Source organism: Falco biarmicus, chromosome Z, assembly GCF_023638135.1.
Source record: "Falco biarmicus isolate bFalBia1 chromosome Z, bFalBia1.pri, whole genome shotgun sequence".
Lineage (NCBI taxonomy): Eukaryota > Metazoa > Chordata > Aves > Falconiformes > Falconidae > Falco > Falco biarmicus.
The window spans coordinates 32,005,999-32,026,084 of NC_079311.1; the positions used below are offsets into that span (position 1 = coordinate 32,005,999).

The 20,086-nt window shown below is 41.0% G+C and overlaps 1 protein-coding gene across 4 annotated transcripts in view; it reads left to right on the forward strand.

The window, feature by feature from the left end:
- The window catches only part of LOC130142645 (protein Hook homolog 3), a 94,142-nt gene extending 81,460 nt beyond the window's left edge, over positions 1-12,682 (forward strand). For 2 of the 4 annotated variants that reach the window (XM_056324937.1, XM_056324940.1), the window contains exons 22-23: positions 639-775; positions 10,128-12,682. In XM_056324937.1, coding sequence (XP_056180912.1) covers positions 639-775; positions 10,128-10,143 — 153 coding nt within the window. In that variant the 3' untranslated portion in view covers positions 10,144-12,682. Of the gene's footprint in view, positions 1-638 lie in introns of all 4 variants that reach the window. The other 2 variants (XM_056324938.1, XM_056324939.1) reach the window with 2 other exon arrangements.
- Positions 12,683-20,086: the final 7,404 nt, after the last annotated feature.

A 20,086-nucleotide genomic window follows, 5' to 3' on the forward strand; every position in this document is an offset into this window, starting at 1 on the left:
CCCACAGACAAGCAGAAGACAAGCCTGAGCTAAGAGCTGTGATTCAACAGCCTGTCATGAACACTAAGATGAGCATTGGTAGCTTTGTGTCTTTCTCTAATTAGCTTCTGCGTTTGTACATAATTCATCACAGCTTCCCTCATTTCCTCCTTGCATTTACTCCTGCTGAAAACATACTTTTTCTCAAAATGTTCTCCTGCCATATGAGCTGGTATTTTCACAGAGGATGACAATACTTTAATTATTTTCAGAAGAAAAGTACGCTTCTAGCTCAACATGCTGAAGGGGAGCAGAGTGGAGAGGGGAAGCACTTCTCATTGGAGAGACTGGTCCAGTCAGTTAACACGTGTTTATTTGGAGAATCTGTGTTCAGATCTGGGACACTGGGGGTCCTGCTTTTCACCAGTTACTCCAAACCCAGACAACGATGGGGGGGAGAGAGGAAAAAAACCCGCCAAAAACAACACACAAAGAATTAAGAATATCTTAGCTTAATCCTTGAAAATATGGTGCTTCATGTTTGAAATGCAAAGTAGCTTAGTGTTGGTGAAGAGGGAGATAATAAAGACAATGTAAATGAGTAAAGTTGTTCAGTGTTATGTGTTGGTATTCACTGAGAAGTTTCTCTTTGTCCATAGGGAATGACTCTGCATAAAAAAGCAGCAGAAGATAGACTGGCTAGTACAGGCTCAGGACAGTCCTTCCTGGCTAGACAGAGGCAAGCCACGAGCACAAGGAGATCTTACCCTGGTCATGTCCAGCCAGCAACAGCAAGGTAGAGAAGCCTTGCCCTTAGAAAGAAAACTGCCCTGTGATCCAGGCCACTTCTGTTGCAAGTGACAACATTCAAGGAAAATCAGCCAGCATCCTTTCTCTTTCTCCACTACTATTATTTTACAGTTCAGGAAGGGGTTTTATTATGGTTCTCATTGTTCTGTATTGCCCTTTGCATATATTTTTTGGAGTCAATCTCTCTCTGTGCATTTTTTGAATGTGCCAAAGTTTTGAAAACATCTGGAGGAGTGCTGTATAATCTTATTTGTATGAAGCCTGGTCTCTTATGAAAAGCTTCATATGGGCTGTGTAACAATGTGAATTTCCTGTCACGGTTGATAAATTTGTGCCTATAAGGGTTGTTACGCTTTATAAGACTGTCGTTGTTCAAAGGGAATTAGGCTTTTTATTTCATGTGCTAACCTGTTGCTTCAGAAAAATGCTGAAAACTCATTACAGAAACACAAAATTAGTATATAATACCATTGTGAAATGTATTTGCTACTAAAAATATTAACAGCAATTTTATTTTTTTTTTAACTCCTACATGCAAAGTTTGCTTTTATTCTTGGCATGTAATAGGGAAGTAGGATGGGGGTTTTTTCAGGTTTTTCTTTATCTAGTGGTGTTACCTCTTTTGCTGGCAGAGCTGACAATTTTCAAATGGTTTGTTCTGCTCTTCTTGATCAAGTGTATGCTTAAATACATATTATAAAGACATTGAGAAATATTTAGAATGCTCTAATACGTTACTGCATCATCCTTTTAAAGAGGTCATTTGTTTTAAAATTTTATAATTATGGATGAACAGTACATAATGGATCAAGGCCCTGATTAATATTGTTGATGTTATTGTATACTAGTTGTCATCCGCTACTAAAAGTCTTGCTTTTAGTATGTTGATTCAGGGTACAGTTGTATCAGTTGCCTTACTAACGGTACCAGTGCCTTCAGGTGAGTTTGTTGCAGGCTTTGCTGGAAATTGATTGTGATTCGTTGTACTGCCTTTTTAGTGTGTAGCTGGTTATTTCTACATCAGTCATTTTAGCACCTTCACATTGATCAGTGGAGTTAGTGGTGGCCCCTATGCTTAATTTAAGTTCTGTTCCTACAGAGTTCTGCCTTTTTCCTGACTAATTCTGTGCTCTCCGTATCATTTTTGTCAAAGAATGGATGGACACAGAGGACCTGAGTATTGACCTGAGTTGAAAGTTTCATGTACATACATCTTGCAGTGATTCAGTTTTAAGCATTTTTTCATTTAGAGACTGTTGGGACCCTAACATACATGCCGTCTGGTTTATAAATTTACTTTTACCTTATTTTAATGGCCTCCCAAGTGAAGACATTCTTTCATGAATATTATTAGAGAAAAGACATACTAGCATTTATTAATCATCTGAAGGTCTGTGTTAATTCACAACTTGGGTATAATGAGCAAAGGGTAATTCAAACAAGCACACCTAGATTAAAGGGTAAAGAACAGGTGAATGACACTTTGAGGTACTGTTTTATCCTCAAGTACATCATATATTTTAATCTAGGCCAAGAAATGCATTCAGTATGAGTCTGAAAAATTTTATCAGTTCTGTACCCCCTCCTACACCCCCCCAGTAATATGAAAACAGATGTTGAAGTTTATTAATTGCATATAGGTTTGTCTACTATGCCTCACATTTAGAAAAAAAATGATTTTCTAAAAATTCTCTTTGCTTCTTCAAGTTATGACGAGTCTGGGTTATTGCAAGATTAGATAAGCTAGTGAAAATACCTTCTTGTGTGCAGAAAGGTAACAATGTAAGGGAAGTGTAGGACGATTTCTGTAGCTCAGGGAGGTGATACTCATTTTGCTGTCTGAGATACAGAATACTAAAGGGACAAGAAGTCATATGTGTTATCTGGCAAGATGACCACAGTCCGTGAAGGATGTCTTTTACTGATCTTATTGTGCAATCCATTCTAGTAATTTGAAGAACTCTTTTACCACATGCCATGTGTGAACAGGAGTGAATAAGATTGCTCCTCTGAGAGAATTTGATGTTCCTGTTTGAGATTACAGCATTTTATATCACCCAGAGAAAGAACCTAAGAATACCTAAAGCTCCATTTTTATTTTAATCTGGCTGGCTCTGTCTGTTACCTGCCAAAGCCTATTTGTGAAAGCGAAGAATACCAGGACATTAATGTGAAGTGTTATCTCTTAATTTTGTCTAATAATTTAATTTCCTGTTGCTGTTGATTAAGTGGAGGTCTAAAATAACCTGAACAAAACCTACACACTAGAATAAAACCTCTAGCTTTTATTATTTTAACATTTGTTTTGCCATTTTGCCTCCAAAGTTTTGATGATGGGCAAATGCCCCTAATGGTTAGGAGATGAACAGATGCTCATTAGAAGACTCATTTTTAGCTTTTGCTTTCCTGTCTCTCATGACTTCTTTTTACTGCTTGGTGGTTGTTGGCTTTTATGTTCTGCGTTGTAGTTCTGGTTGGTCTGGCCTTTTCCCCTAAGATAAGGCACTGAAGTGTTTTCCATAGTTCCCTTCAAGAATATGTACTTGCATTAGAGAGCAAAACAGCAAAACAAGGCTAATATTAATCTGTGCTTTATTGCACATAGTAATTTTTAGGTAAGATTGAACAAGCATTTTGTCTTTTGAGAATTCACAAACTTGTAGAAATTCTGGTATTTCCCAGAATTTGCGTTGAAGAATCTAAAAATACACTCTTTTTGCTATCCAGTTCCAGTAAGTCATTTGTTCTGTCTTGTAATGGTAATCATCAGGAATTTTAGTTCCTTGTTCTTCAACATTTTACTTCTATTATTTGCTGCAGATATAAATTCTTAATCTTTGGGTGTGGATGAGTGCAGGTGGTAAACATCATAAACCTTCTCTCTCACAGGAACAGCTTCTTATTGAAAACGTTAAGCTTCATTATTTTCTTTGCTTGTTATGTAGCTCTGGAAGTAGTGTGGTATTAAGAAGAAGAAGGGGTTCGTAGTGTGACTTCAAGGAATAAGCACATGTATAGACAAGCTACCAGTGAGTGAGGTCTATTTGTCTTATCTTCAGTATTAAAAAAATATAAGCAAAAAATCCGTGTAAAACAGAATTATCTCAGTAGTTTAGATTCTTCTAATAAGCTTTTAGGAACACTTTTTCAGGGGCAACAAAGACCATTTTTACATCAAAATGGTAGTGGTAATTACTAAACCAATGCTATATCCTTTCCTGATGCACTACAGAAAAAACCCCTACAGACTACAGAGCTTAAAGATAAAAGTTTCTTTACTGATAGAACAGCTGAAGAGTTCATGAGAGTATGTTCCTGACCACTGTGCTGGGGATCCACCCAGAATAATCTTTCTGACAGATTTAATTAATGCCAATAAAAGATAACAGTTAAATAGATTAATATTTTCAGCATTCAGAGCTGAGGCTTAGTTTCTGGTCTTAAAGGATGTGTCTGCAGTTCAGTTCATACACTTTGGTGGGGAGTTAAGTTGTTAGCATATCTGATCAGACATTACAGAATAAAATATTCAGGTTCTCCGTTTTCATGATAGCAACACATAACCACTTGGATCATAACACGTATTTTTCAAGTGCTGTGAAAATTGGAACAATCTAATTTAAAGGTTGTGTGTTCCACCACAGTGCAAAAGAAGATGAATTACTAGAGCACACAGCTTTATATCTTGTAAAGTGAAGTAAATATTTAATAGCTACAAGATGCTTTTCATTATATCCTTGGAAATAACCAAATGGTAATCTTGTCCTGTTCTGATGTCACTTGATGTAACGGCAATGCTTCTGCAAGTTTTCTGTGGCTTTTTATTCATGTAAGGACCACCAGTGACTTTATATTAATTGTTTATGAAAGAATTAACAGTGACTGTTCCTTTTACTGCTTTATGATGCTCTTAAATAGTAAGTGATACATGCAAGCTGTCAAGAAAATTTAAAAGTATTTTGCGCTTTTAAAGTCTTTGGTATTTTAACATGTGTAAGTAGCTTTTGCTTTTCCTCAGTTTTTCCTCAGTCTAGTATATGAGACTATCCACTTAGCAGCTTCCTGGCTGATTCTAAGTGGATTTAATTGTCTTGATGTCTTGACATTTTATGTAGATTTGGTAACAAAAATATTTTCATTTCACCGCTTGATTTTCTTCTAGTTAGTGATTTGGAGAAAGACTGTCCTGAATATGTCTAATTTTTCTTTTTCTTATGAAGCAAAACAGTACCTGAATTTTACTCATTTTGTAGAGGTTTTTATTCTTGTCCAACATTTGTACCGTTCGCAAGGATTGATGAGGGATGTATTTTTGCACTCAAAGTCAGCTGTGGCATACTGACTTCTTACAGATTTTTGCACATGTTTTAAATAGAATGGGGATTCTGTGTTCTTCAGTAATATTGTATGGATGAACTTTGGTACCTCCAAACGAAGTTTAGCAAATTTTGCAGGCATTTTCCTCACTGGTATTGTGCAAATAAACAGCTAAAAGAGGTTACTCTGTCAGGAAATACTTTCAAGTGGTGTTTTTTCCTCTAAGCCAAGTAGTCATACTTCAGCAGTGTCACCTACAGAATAGTTCAGTAGCTGGATTATGTCTGGAATGTGATCTCAGGAAATCAAGTACTTATAAAGAAACCTTTTCAGAAGCCCTTCCTTGAAACAACAACCAGCTGATGCTGGCAGTATGATACATTTAGCATTCTGTGAAAATGAAGAGGTGAATCATTATATATAACAATTTAAATGTAAAGATCAGGTAAACAAGACATTGAGTGAAAGAGGTTTTGATACAAACTGCAACACAGCCCAGGCACATGTCCCCTCATAAATCTGAGCAGTCTAGCTCCCTTCTCTATGGGGAAGAACGCTGCGTTTGGACTTTGTGCCTTTCAACAGGAGGAAGTGTAGTCTTGCATTATCTCATAGGTGAGTGCAGGAGCAAATAACGAATCACACTTGCACTCAGAACATCTCTACAAGCCAAACCATATTATTGGCTTGTGGCAGATACCAGATTCTAGGTAGGATTCTAGCCATACCTCCAGTTTGTTACTTTCAAGGAATGAAGAACTTGTCCTGGCATGACCGATTACCTTGCCTTGCTCCCTCTGGAAGTCCAAAAAAGGAGCAGAAGCCTGTCAGTGACTCTGCAGGCTGAAAGTAAAAATAAGGGATGACTTCTTCAGCTTGGAGGTGGAGGAGACTGATGCAAGCAACTATTTAAGTACAAAACTCTGAAGAGCAGTATGTCTTTCACCATTTTGCTTTTTGGTGTTAATTTGAAAACAATGAAACAGAACCTGAGCTTTTGGAGCTGGGCACGGTGGGGTGGTAATTAATTTTGAATTGCAGTTGATTAAGTATTAAAGGCTTTACCTATGTGAATAAGGCAGAAGCTATCGTTATCAGCCACAGCAACTTCAGACTTCATCCATGTGGTACAGTGAGGCCCCGGAGATTTTGACTCTGCTGCCGGCTTCATTGTACCATTCGGAGATGTTGAGGACGTAATAACTCTGTCCTGTTTTTTATTGACTTGACTTCTGTGGATTTGTTGAAATACTGGACCACAAAGTTAATTTTTTTACATGTATCAGCTCGTTGAATTAGGTAATAAATGACTGTTGACTGAGGAGTTCTAGGAAACATGGCAAACCGTAAAGTCCTGTGGGGCACCGAGGCAGCACTGGGCAGTACAGCCGAGGCAGCTTCCCAGGCAAATTGATCTGGTTTCAGGTTGTAGCCAGTGGGTCAGCAGGAGCTCATGACAATTGAAGTCCTTGCCTATTAGTTGTGGAGGGGTGGTTTTGCTGTGAACTTTGCTATGGCCCTAGATTCTAACCTTCACCTTTAGGCCTTGCCAAGGTAATGCAGGACTGTCCTGAAGCAGATGTCTGCGTTAGCTGGTTCTGGTGGCAAGTGAGGAATTTCCTCTGCTGCTGTTTGCTGTGTGCATAAAGTCATTTGGAAGACTGCGTATTGTGCAGTCTCTGTTGCACTGCGTGTCAATTCCAGACTGAAAGCAGGTTCCGTTTGTCAGATAAAAAATTCTTGCTGCTGCCTTGTTGCTTTGGATCTCACAGACTGATCCATACAACATGAAAAATATTGCTAATAGAGGGAAATCCAGGACAGCTGGGAAGCCTTTCTTGGCTGTTGGTGCCTTTATTCATTGCTTCACATTAGAAAGGTCCTTTACTATCAGATGAATAAGTTAAAAGAGTATCACGTTTCAGAAGGAGGAACAGTTATTCTAATCATTACAAAAGTAGTCATTTGTCAGCACTTCGAAGAGCTGTTAACTACTGTAAGATAGCACAAATCTGAAATACTGCAAAAGCAATTATTTCCACAGGTATAGGATAGCTTATTCTGCAAATGAAACTTGAATCCCTAATGATTATCCCTAATGTTAAGAGAAGAGAAAATCAACATAAAAGCCAATTGTTAGCATGCTTATGAAAATGAGCAGAATTTTAAGAAAATCCCAACTGTTGTAATATTTATATACAATAGTTATAGTGAAACCATCAGACTTTTAAATTGGATTTGAATATAACATTCATTATGCAATTTAAAATTCTGTGAAACGGAGAACATAGTTCTCAGTCACCAAAGTATGCAGGAGAGTAAACCTATTCCATGGAGGTACTGGAGGTTTTGAGAGAGATTTTGAAGCTTTTATTTAGCAGTATCCCTCAGAACTTTGCATAGTTATAAGCATGACATTATAAGGGCACTGTTCTTAGAATTTATAGTCCACCTTGTATTCTCTGGTTGTAAGAGTTAAGAAAATGCAAAGTGGATTCTTGGTTGAGCCTTTGCTCCTTTAAAAAAATCTCAAGGAAATACCATGGAGAAAGACAGAATAGGTGCAGAAAGAACAAACTTTAGCAGTTAAAGCTAGGTAATGAAGCTAGGAAATCTGCAGAAAGAGAAATCTGGAAGCAATTATTTCAAAGCAGAAGTATTTTGGGAAGAGTGTCTGGTGTTGGACCTGGAAAGTGAGTAGACTGCATTGGTCTGATAGTGTTGGTGGTGGCGTTAGAAAGTACTGCTTATGGACAGCAGGGTCTTGGCTGCAGAAAGCCTGATTCACTTTAGGATCAAACCTAGACTGAACAGGAAAAAAGTAGTTGCTCAGAGAGGACATGGGTTTTTTTGTGGGCGGGTTTTTTAGGGGTGAGCAGCGCCCTGAATTCGAAGTTCCTGTGTTGGTAGGTACCCCCCAGCTGGCTAGGTTAATGAAAAAGGCTGCCGTCCCTTCTGTGGCTTCGATGTGCTGGGGTTGTCCCAGTCGTGCCTGTGTGTTGAAGAAACAAGACGTCAGTGAGAAGTTAAGGAAGACTTTTAAGGGACAGATAACCACTTGTAATGAAGTAGAGCTAATGGGATTAGGCCCTGAATGTTGAAGGGAAATGCGTCACGAAGAAACAATCCCTCAGGCTGACAATGAACCTTCACTTGTAGCGGGAATATTTTGGATTGGCAAAGGAAAGAAGTAGGAGAAAGTCACTCCTCTATAGACACATCATCTGCTGCATTAACTGTCTCTTTCTGAAGATGCTGCAGAAGCAATGACAGATTATGCTGAGTGAATTTACCCTCATGTCTTGCATCTCTGTCTTCTGAAGTGTTGCCTCAACAGGTAGCTTTAAAATACATTATTTTTGAGGAGTTCTCCAAGAGAAAGAAATTGACAGAAATTTTTTCTGTGATGATTAGAATTTCTAGTCAGGAAACAACACTGTCAGATGAATTTGTTGCATCCTTGAAAGAGGATACACTGTCCTGAGTTTACAAGACCTCTCAAAAGTACTGTTGACTCAAAGCAAAACCTCAATGTCATCTCCATTTATGTGCAACAGGACACTTGAAGTGCTACTAAGTAACGTCTGAACTAAGTTACAGCCAGGTGAGACTAACAGAGTAGACTATATTGATTTACGCACTATAGCATAGATACATGCTTATATAGCTTGAATGTTTTTTTTAATAGACTAACTACAGTGATCATCACATTATTAACTCTGATTTCTGTAACTTTATGCACCCCAGCAGTGCCATGCAAGCTTAACAGACTATGATTGCTCAAATACACTCTCAAGGTCTTTGAATGTGTTGAAAGTGTTAATTTTTAAAAATTTTATTTCATTTGCTTTATGTCTATTTGGTTTTCAACTATGGCTTGTATTCTGTGTTGGTGATGAGAAGGAAAAGAGGGATGTGCAAGCTGCAGGACTTACAGAAAGGCAGATATTTTTTTGCAGTAAGTCCTCGAGTTCAGCTATAAATACTTTATCTATTTAACCTGGATTTGCCCTCATTTTTGACCAGTGCAATACTAGGAAGGAGGAAGTGGGGAGAGAAACAGTTTGCATGCTTTGATTTCGGTCTGGTGAAGCCATTTTGCTCTTTGCAGTATCAATCACAGTGAGTGCAATGTGAAAATGAGAACAAGCAGGTAGTGCTGTGCCATGCTGTGCGGGGATATTTGTGTTACTTGTGGAAGCTGAAATCACTGTAGCTGGTTTGTAAAGCATTCCGTTCCAATTAGACTGGCCAAAGAAGAAGAGAGCGCATCAGCAAGGATGGAGAAATATGCCAGCCTCTCCAGTTCTCTTCCAAACTTAGATTCACTTCCACAGCATTGTGATGTTCTCTTTGGGACTGCTCAGTGGCTTCTACTCGGCTTATTTCAACAAGAATACATATAACGTTCTTGCAATTCGAAACTGTATTCTCATGCAATGAATAGAACTTACCAGTGTAGTGTGGCAGTGATGCTGTTGTAGCCTCACACACAGGATGAGCTTTGACGAAACAAACACTTAAAAGTCTTTGAATTGTGCTCAGAGCTCAAAGGCTCAGAGTCATTATGACCCTGATTGTCCTCTAATATATAACCACACGCAGTACTGGACAGGCACCTTTCACTTTATATTGCTTTGATTTTTTTAACTGTTGTACTCACAGACAGCAGGAATGCCTGAGATGTTTTCACTGCTGTGGACTTCTTCTGTAGCTGTGTTAATTGAGAATGGTGCCTTGAAGGGCTTTACTCAGAATTGTTTTAAATTTTTCTGAATTATGTCTAAATTTAGGTATTGTTTAAGGCTGTTTTGCTGCTCTTTACAATTACTGGCATGTAACCTTCCTGTTAATTTGAAGAGTGGCTCTGGCAAGGGGTTTTCCCCATGAATTTGCACGACTCTTAAGTAGAAACAGCCTTACTAAACTGCTCTGAAAAATACCTGTTCTGTGCTCTGGGTTTTTTTAAAGGTAATATGTTATCTGCTTTTTAACTTTCTTCTTTATTCTTTTATTTGCAGTGATGTGGTTGCATGACCTGCAGCATTATTGTAACAGGGACTGTTCAGTGCATGACTTGCTTTTCTGTCCAGACTACATAATCAAAACTTAACCAGTTCTACACTTAAGACTCATGGCCATCTGATTTCAAAGGGAGATCTACTTGCAGAGAAGCTTACCATCCTGGGGAGTGGCTTTCCCATTTCCCACTTGCATTTACTCTTTCTCTTCACAAAAAGTCTCCTATGAGGCTAGGAGAGAGGAAATCCAGTATTCAGAACTCAACAGGAGGCGTTCTGCAAACTGACAGAGCATTGTCAGCTCTCCATTTTTATTTCCACCTGTCCACTTTATTTAATTCTGATTAACAGTATTAACACACAGACTTCCTGCAACTTTTTCCTATACTGAACTATAAAAATCTAGTCTTAATGAGTTCCTAGAAACATCTTTTGGTTACTGTTAAAATTTCAAAGCACCTGTACCCTTAAAGGATCCACTTTGAATCTTTAAATAATTAAAGCAAAGCGAAGGAGGTGTCTTACCAGGAGAAATGACTAAGGAATTGCTGCTTGGCTTCCCATCTTCCTTAGAAAACCAGGCAAGGTTCATCTGATAATCTCCGAGCCAGGCAAACTACCGGGTGGTATTTTGTTCAGACACTGCCTGCTTCCTTACTATGTATATACACAGTAGTGTTTGGCTGTTGTATTTTCCTCTACATTTTAGCTGTGTTGTCAGTTCCTTTCAGAAATTTTTTTTCCAAGTCTGTGTACAATTGTTAAAACAATCTGAGGAAAGAACGCGAATGGAGATAAGTATGAAAGCAGTCTACACTTTCAGTATCATGCAGACTGTCCTTGCCAGTTTATACTTTGGGTCATTTATCTTTCACCTGTACTATTTTTTTTTTTTCTTTTCTTTTCTTCTCCTTATAGCAGTCTTAGCTATTTAATTTCCAATTGCACTAGCTTGGCTGTTTCTTTGTATTATGAAGTCTAGCTATAAGATTTGCCATATGTAGACAGTGTAACTCAAAATGCTTTGTACTGCCTATATTAATTTAAAAAGCTACTTATTTAATATTCTTAAATATCTGCACATTTGTACTACTGTATCTTTGTTTTGTATTGGACATCCAGTACTGGCAAGATTCAGAATACGATGGGGTGCTGTAGTGTTCGAAGTTAAGAAGTTTATTGTATAGGAGTTAGTATGTAATGAATGGGAAAGGGGGCTTCGAAGCCATAGGAGTTGCTGGAAAATCTGAAGAGAGTCTGAATGATGAGTACTGTTAAGTGGTTTGGCTGAAGTCTGGTTGCAGAGAAACCCCATTCTTGCTCACTTGGATCTTAATCCTGCAAAAATGTAACCGCATATGTACTCTGCTTACTCCAAGAACGGTTTTGCTTATTCAGGCCACAGCGTAACTACGAGCCCTGTTTTCCATGTGAGCACTCCCATGCTGGAGGAATATTGTGTGCACTAGTCTCTGCAGTCACTTCTGGTCACAGAAACCAGCGCACGCCTCGTCCCTGGCCTGTCAAGTGGGGCTCTGGGCAGAGCTGCACCACTGCACGTGTTCAGTCCCTGGGGATCATGGTGCCTGCTGTGTCTGGTAGCGACCGGCCGGGTATCCCTGCAGCAGAGACAGCAGCACTTTCATCAGACTGAGACCAACAGAGGGCTAAAGGATTTGTGTCTTTCCAGGTCCTAGCCATTGATCCCTTCTTACATGTTCAGGGCGAGCATTCTTAGAAAAATTCCTTTTTGTTGAGTGTTAAAGGCATGATTTGTTTCTCATTTGCAAGTGCTGCTCTGGCTGGGACAGCATCCTGCCCCAAGACAGTTGGGTGCAGGAGCCCCGAGGTCAGGGGTTCTGTGCAGGGCAGGAGGGGATGTCTGTGTTTTCATGTACCTGCCTGCAAGGTGTCCCACAGTGGAGCTGAGCAAGTGATCTGTGCAAATTAGAGACTAAGTATCAGTTGTTCTTGAGCCTGAAGATGTTTGTGTGTCAGTGTGTTTAGCTTGGCCAAAACTGAGTTCGCTAATGCAATAGAGAGATGTCAGGTGGAGCCAGTAAGTTCCAGCGAGCGGGCTGGCTGCTGTAGTTAGATTAGCCTAGCATCTCTGTCATGAAGTGATTGCAAGCTCACAGCTCAGAGGTGATCTCCAGCATGTCTCTGATGTACTAACTTCATTTGTGCTGCATAGAAAACTCTTATTTTTTTAATAGCAGCTTGTTTGACAGTCCTGAATTAAGTGTTGATCAATTATCAAAGTAACTATTTGTAAAGTTGCTAGTGATACATTTTCTGTAAAAGAATGGATACTTACTGTGTCAAAACATTAATTTCCCATTTCAGTTCATCTACAAATTGTGTAACTACCAGATTGTCATGGTAGCAGTGTTAATATACATATCTGTATATAGACAAAAAAAAATACTCAGTAACGATAATTGGAATCAAAAGTTTTCATATTTTTTCCCAGTCAAATACACTAATGCTTCCAAGGTGACAGAAGAGTGTACAGTTGTTAAACAAGTTGTAAATAAATGCTTATATAAAATGTAGGTGCTTGTTTTCCTTTATTTGGTACCTGGTTATAAAATGAGGCCAGCGCACAGTCCAGGTCACAGTTACTGATGTGAGCCTGGAGTGCTGTTCTGCTGTGTGCGATGACGGGAGCTGGTGGGAGCTGTTGCAGCCAGGCAGTGACCAACGGGGACCTCAGTGGAGTGGGAATGACATGGATAATGCAAACCTTGCCCTTGAATACACTTTGAATCAGTCACTACTGACTGCCGGGGAAAAAAACGGAGGACTTTTTACAAAGTATGGCTACACCTGGGCTGTCTGATTCCTACATACACGAATGGCATCTTGGACACACATTTTCTGGGGCTGTGCAGGGGAGGGTGGGTGGCAGGTACGTAGCAGCAGGGAGGACACCAGAAACCACAAACCACCTCACTTCTGCTGGGAGGCTTCGCATGTGGCTGCCCCATCACAGCAAGAGCTGCCCGACATGGTTTGCCTCTTAAAGGGCCAAGGCTGAACAGACAAAGACGTTTTCTCTGGCTGATGGAAGTTTATCTGCAGAGGTAGCTAAAGGTGGGGGGAAAACCGCTGCTAATAGGGACAGAAACATCTGTCCTTCCTTCGTGTGCTGATAAGCAGCTTTGCCATCTGGGGTGGGAGGATAAGGTGCTGTCAGACATGCGTAAACGTTGCTAGTTGTGAACGAGAAGGTAGCATGCAAGAAACAGTGAGCCTTTTGGCGTCATGGATGGTGCTGGGGCTGAGAAGGATGCAGGAAGATCCTGCCACCGCCTTTCAGGGGCTGCTTTGTAGAAGGAAAAGAGCAAAACCGGGAGCATCCCCTGCCTGCATCCCTGGTGCCAGCTCAGCCCCAGCAGCATGGCTGTGGTGGTAGTGGGAGAGCCCACGGGGCTGGGGGCACAGCTGGGGTGAGGTGTTTGCTGGCTGGGGAGGGCAGGAGAACCCCAGAAGTCTCCCAAGCCACAGGCAGTGTAAGGTGGACATGGGAGTTCCCAGAGCTTCACCTCCAGGTGGTAGTGCTCACTCCAGTCCTCTGCCTCCCTCAGTCGCTCCTCTTCACCTTGGTCATTACTGCAGCATCTCCTGCCCCCAACCACCATCCCCTCTCTTGTCCTATCATTTTTCCCCCATTGCCAGCTGCTTTTTCCTTTTGCTGTACTTTTTTCCGTCCCAGTCCACCCCCTACCCTACCCCAGCCCTGCTCTGAGACCTGCATCACAATCCCTTGTTCCTGCCTCTGCCCTCCCTTCCCCATCCCTCTAGCTCCTCCACATCAAGTCCTGCAAGGCCATGGTCACCTCCCTATGCCATGTACCCCCTCCCTTATGCCCCACAGGGTGTCAGGGGGAACTGTGGCCACCTTACCCCTTCACAGATGCTGGCCCAACAGAGAAGAGGCAGCACTGCAGGATGCCTCCCACTGGTGCCTCTCCGACACACCCCACAGCTGCAGGGGCTGCTTTCACCACTGTATCCCAAATGTGTTTATCCTTGTGCTGCATTAGATGTTCTTGCGGGAGGCAGCAGCTGCTGCTGTGTTAAAAGGACACGTGGCGGAAGCACAAGTGAGAAGCCGCACGGTTCCTTTTCACAGTTCCCCCTTTCAGATTTTTTTGCCCACAAGTAACTCTGAGCGCTATGCTGCGCACGTGAATACCTGCAAATCAATCTCTGCGTGCATTGGCCTGTCTCGACCCTTTGTGCAGCAAAGCAGAGCCCAGAACGTGTGCACCCCACCGTGCTCCGCAGGCAGGAGCCAGCAGACCAGCGGGGCTGCAGTCCTTGCGGCTGAGGGCAGAGCCACACTGTGCTTCAGCACAGGACACGACAGCACAGCAGCGCGGAGCTTCCACCAGTGCTAGGCACGCATACGTAGTTCCCTTTCCTGAGGAGCTAGGAGAATAAAATGGCCTCAGAGCAGCAGGGAGCCCCATTTATTTGGCAAAGCAGGTGGATCCAGAAGTGATTGTCAGGTATGCCAGGGAAGAGCAAAGGAACATGAAGTGATGTAACTGGAAAACTCTTCACACACCAGATGTATCCACTGCTTCCCCGTTTCGGGTGCTCCCAGAGCCCCAGGAGGCAGTGGAGCATCTCTGCCACCTGGGCCTTCTGGCTGGTAACAAGAGAGTTGCCTTTACTCCTTCCCCGCAGACAAGCATCTCAAAACTGCAACGTGCACATGTCTAGAGGTTTGGTTTCTGGGCCAAGTTACTCACAAGCTACTTGGGAGCACAACTCTACACCAAGAAGGAAAGTCTTACAAACCCTTCCGAAGGGAGGCGGGGAGGAAATCCTAAAACACAACTAACCCCCACCCCCAACACATCCCAGGGAATCAATGAAGGCAGTCATAGCAAGTGCAAATAAACCTTGAGGTGGATGGAAGTTAAAATGCATTTTCACTGTTCATCACACCACCTTGTACAAGTCTTTGGCATTGACCCAAAAAGGAAAAAAACAAACCGAAGCACCAACCAGCTCCCTGACTAAAGCAGATCACAAACTACAAACAGAATTAGTGCAACTCCATGGACAGGCCGGTGGGGCTTGTTCCCCAGCACTCTCAAATGAGTCTGCACACCCCTTCGACTGCTACAAAATACTGGCAAGGACGATAAGCCCTTCTGCCAACCCCCTCCCCCAAAAAGGCTCTTTGGCAGTCCTCAGCAGCTGAAGACTGACAGCAGAATGAAAGCTGGCACGCTCAGCTGACAGCGCAGTACTGAGATGACACAGCCTCTGGTGCAGTGGTGGTGACGCGGGGGATGCCGTGCCAGGGCAGCACACAGGCACAACACCCAGCTGAAGCTGATCACCTGCACCTCACAGGCAGCCTGCGACCTGTCCCAGCCCAGCCATGAACCTGCACACCAAGGGTGTGTATATTCAGCATCCAAACCTGGGTGAGGGCTCCCACCAGCTGCACCAAGTGCATGGACCTCTGATATAGGTGTCACTGCACTCCAAGAATTGCACAAGTGCCAAGGACTAAGGCTCCCTTTACTGTAACAGTCGTGTTTGTGTTGTGATGAGGTTTTGGGGTTGCTTGTGTTTGTTTGGGGGGGGTGTTTGTGTCCCCTCACAGGGAAAAGGCAATCCCCTTACAGGATTCTCCTGCAAAGTTCCTGAACGCTACTTCCATTGTAGACCACAGCACCTTGAAAATAAACACAAATGTTTTGAAAATACCCCCAGAAATACTATCCCAACAAAGCCTACTCTGTGAAGGAAAGGATGGCAGACTACCCAGTAGCTATTTCCTGTTATTCCTAAACCTACAAAAAAACCCCCAAACAACTGAGGATCTGTCAAGAATTAACGTGATGCCCAAGAATACCTTTAAATCTAAGTCAGCATATCTTCAGTCTCTAAATTAAACAGGGCAATACTGGTTTGCATCCTCTTCAGAGCAAGTGTGGAAGTCACACGATGCAAGTGTCCTCCGGAGAACAGCCATACACCTATTCTAATCAACACCACACTGAGAAGAGCCTGTTTTATAATGCACCTTGTTCTACGGAAACTTTGTTTCACCTACCTGTGAAGACTTTAGGATTAGATACTTCATCACATGCCTAGGCATCTGGTTTTAAAACATGTTTATGTAAATCACCCAGGATTTCTACATGACCTGATTTTGTATACAGTTGGAATTAAAGACAGCTGCTGAAATTTCTAGAAAGAAGCTGTCTGGAGAACACATCAAAAACAAAGAAAAGCAACTGAACAACAGTCTTGAAAATGCTTTATTGAACCGTGTGTCTTACTGTAATGTGCAGATGTGTTTGAAAAGACTACAGCTTGAAAAAGTTTTGAAAATCCTCAACAACCAATAAAAAAAATTCCCTACTGGGGGTAACTCTCAGAATAACCACAGGCCTCATGTAAAGTTTCCCTTGAAACATTTTCAGTTGCAGAGACTAAAAGAAAGCAAAGCTAGTGCTGCTCTACACAGAAACAATCAAGATTTGAGGATTATTTTTTTTTTTAAAAAAAAGGAATGGAACTCAAACTTCAGTCTATGGGATTGCTTCTTTTGTGGCTCTTATTTTGGATTAGCATACACGTCACAGTTCTGCTGAGAACACCAGAACACCATCTGGTGTTCAAGTCTGTAAATTTACTCTAAAACGCTAGCAATGCTGCAGAGATGGAAGGATACAGAGAAAGAGAGAGGGGGTGAGGTGAGAAAGACCTGGAAAACCACCATTATGATATAAGCCTAGTTTAAGTTTTCATCAGAAGCTGTGTGCACTTTTGTGTTTTTTTTTCCTAACTTTACATTCAAACAAACCCACCAAAAAAAAAAAAAAAAAAAAAAGAGGAAAGAAAACCAAAATCAAACATACCCCTTCTGTCCTTCTCTTGGGGCTATTATAAACTTCTATGCACAAGGACACCACACTCTCTTTTCTTCCAAACCAGTAGGGTTAACAGTATAGGCATGTAGGTGGCACGATTCAACTAAAAGGCTTTTCCAACTTTTTTATACCAGCAAAAATAACCAAAAGAAACAATAAATAAAAGGTGCTAAAGTTAGCAATAAGAATTCAACTGTAATATACTGACAATGCGGGAATCCAAATCCTCAAGCTCTCCTGATACTGATAGGTCTCTACAAACTATGAAGCAAATACATAAATAACTCAGAATACGATTGAGACTGTGAAAAGCTTTTTGAACTAAGACAATATGATCCAGGTTAACTTTTTTTTTTTAAACACAGTGAATATATAAATTGTCTACACCTGAACAAAACATATTTAACAGTTAAAAAATTTTAACAACCACAAAAAGGAAAAACTTTAAATGAAAGTGAACATAATTTGATTTTAGGGCACACAAAAGCCCCTTGCAAGTAGCTTCCAGCAGTGGCCTTACTGTCACGTCTCCTACAGATGCATAAAATAAAGTTTAACTCCACACTGAGGTGATGGCTAACGGGGCAACATAATGGTCACATACAGCAAAATGCCACACCCTGGTCATAACAATATATCACACTGCAGTTTCCATCCTGTGCAGGAACAGCACATAAAGATGTCATTCTGTCATATATTATTCAAAAGCTACTTCGTGGTCAAAAACTGCTAGTCAGCACTAACCTTTTTGTCACGTAACCTTTGAATAATGGGAAAGCTTTGGGTTTTATAGTTTTACTCCTTGTAATTAAATTTTTAAATGACAAGGTCACTAAAACTCATGCACGCTGCAAAAAACGTCATGCAGTAGTTAAGGTAAACCATCCAAGCAGTTTTTATTCATTAATATTCATAAATACACACAGCAGCTTCATTAGAGATTTTTCATTTTTTTCCTCTTCAGTTTGAATGTGGAGTATTAGGAGAGCCTTTTGCATGTCAAGGTACAGGACACAGAGCTTTTTGCTCTGCACTGCAACCTACATTTACCTGCTAGAAGTAAAAATTAGTTAAGTGGAAATGATTATCATATATATCTTTTCTCTCTTTCTTTTGAATGTACACAATGTAACAAGAGTGACAGACCTGAAATTACAATCACCAAAACAAACCCAAGATAGTTGTCCACTTTCATTGGCAAATACAGCACAGAGGACATTGTCTGCAAAGTGGGATGTCATCAAAGAGGAGGTGGAGGAGGCTCATTTCCTTTATTACTCTCTTTTAAATTTAGGTTTTCTAAAGCAACATCTAGAGGCATAATATCTACACAGCCCATAGCACCAAAATCTGCAATCTCCCCCCGCTCATCCTCATCTGAGGAAGAACTTTCTTCCCGCATCAAAGTGGACAGTAGAAGCTCCTGAACAAACAGGCTGCAGTCTGCCCGTTCACTTTCCATTGACTGACGCTCTGCTTCTGACATCTTCGGATCATTCAACCTGTACAGCAAAGGAAGAGAAGACAGGCAGTTGGTGAAAGCCTTTTTCACCTGCGGCACTACTGACAGGCACTCGAAAACCACCCCAGGACAGTCCTGCTTGCCATTTGTACAGCTCTGGCAGTACAACAGGCGTGCAATTAACAAACCACCCTTTCCCTGTTGCTACAGCAGCATTCAAAGTGGAGCCCAAAGCTACAGGAAAATAAAAAAAAATTTTTGCAACATTTCCTGCTATTCAGGAGTCTTTTAGGGAAGGCTGCTGTGATTTCCTAGACTCTCATTCATTATATGCCCATTTGCTTCCATGACAACTTCTAAGTTCACATAAGTTCACAATACATTATTGCCTACGTACGGCCTAGGGATTCCCAAAGCACAATACAATGTTCATCCCACCACTTCTCCTAGGTCATAGTGCATACCCCTACCAGCAAGGAAATCGCTCACTCCAACTCTGAAAGTCACCATCTGTGACATCTGCAGGTACTCTGATTAAAGTTTCTCAAGTAATAATGAGTTTCTGACTGAAAGATACCACATGGTATTATTTTGCACTTAGATGCAGATCCAATTGACTCAAATCCAGGATTCTTGACACAGGAGCTGTTAAAATGCCCACACTCTTTCACCATATCAGACAGACAAGAGTATGTATGGGTGGGTGTGGCAGGGCAGATGTGGAAAATATTTTTATTTCAATTCAACAGCCAACCTTCTAAAAGAACTGGAATGACACAGTGGGTGACTTCTCTTCAAAATAACCCCGGGATCTAAGTATAATTTCTAAACTAGACGAGTATTCTGTTAATTAACAGCTTCCTTTATTTGCTTTGTTATCCAACCTCTAAAATAATTAATATATGAACCCTTATTCAACCTTCAGCTTTTACTAAAGATTAATTTCCTATTAAACAATACTATCTTCTGACTCTCTCCCTCTCCACTACAGCTCAACTATGTGCTAGTATCACTGGAAATGCACTTGTTTTGTTGGAAATACTAGGGGAGACGAGCACAATTTAGTTAAGAAATACTCCTTTTGTTCCTCTTGAATCTAAGATCTTGAAGTTTTAAGGGAAAATCTCACAACTTCAAACAGAAGTGCAGTATGTTGTCTACAAACTTGATGAAGGATCTGACAGAAGTCACAATAACTTATTCAGCCAAAACTCAAAACCACCTTCCTTTTCAAGGTTTGCAGAAATGCATACGCAAGTCTAATACTTTAAACAACTCCTAGCGGCATCAAAAAACAGTACAGCATATTTGTAAGATTGCCTCCCTTTTTTGCAGACACCACCGCAAGACACTTCCACAGCCAGCTCTTGGGAGTCAGCTTTCCAAAAGCAGAACAATTCCTTTTGGGCCAGCTATAAACTGTACTCTTGGGTGTTGAATAACTGGGTTTACTTTCATGTTAGAAATGTGGATTGAAGCAAGATTTATGTATTGCATATTCTGTGACCACTGCTGGTATCTACTGTGAATACATTCTGTATAATTAATTAGCTTGTTAACTCTGGGATATTACTTGATCAGTTACTGCT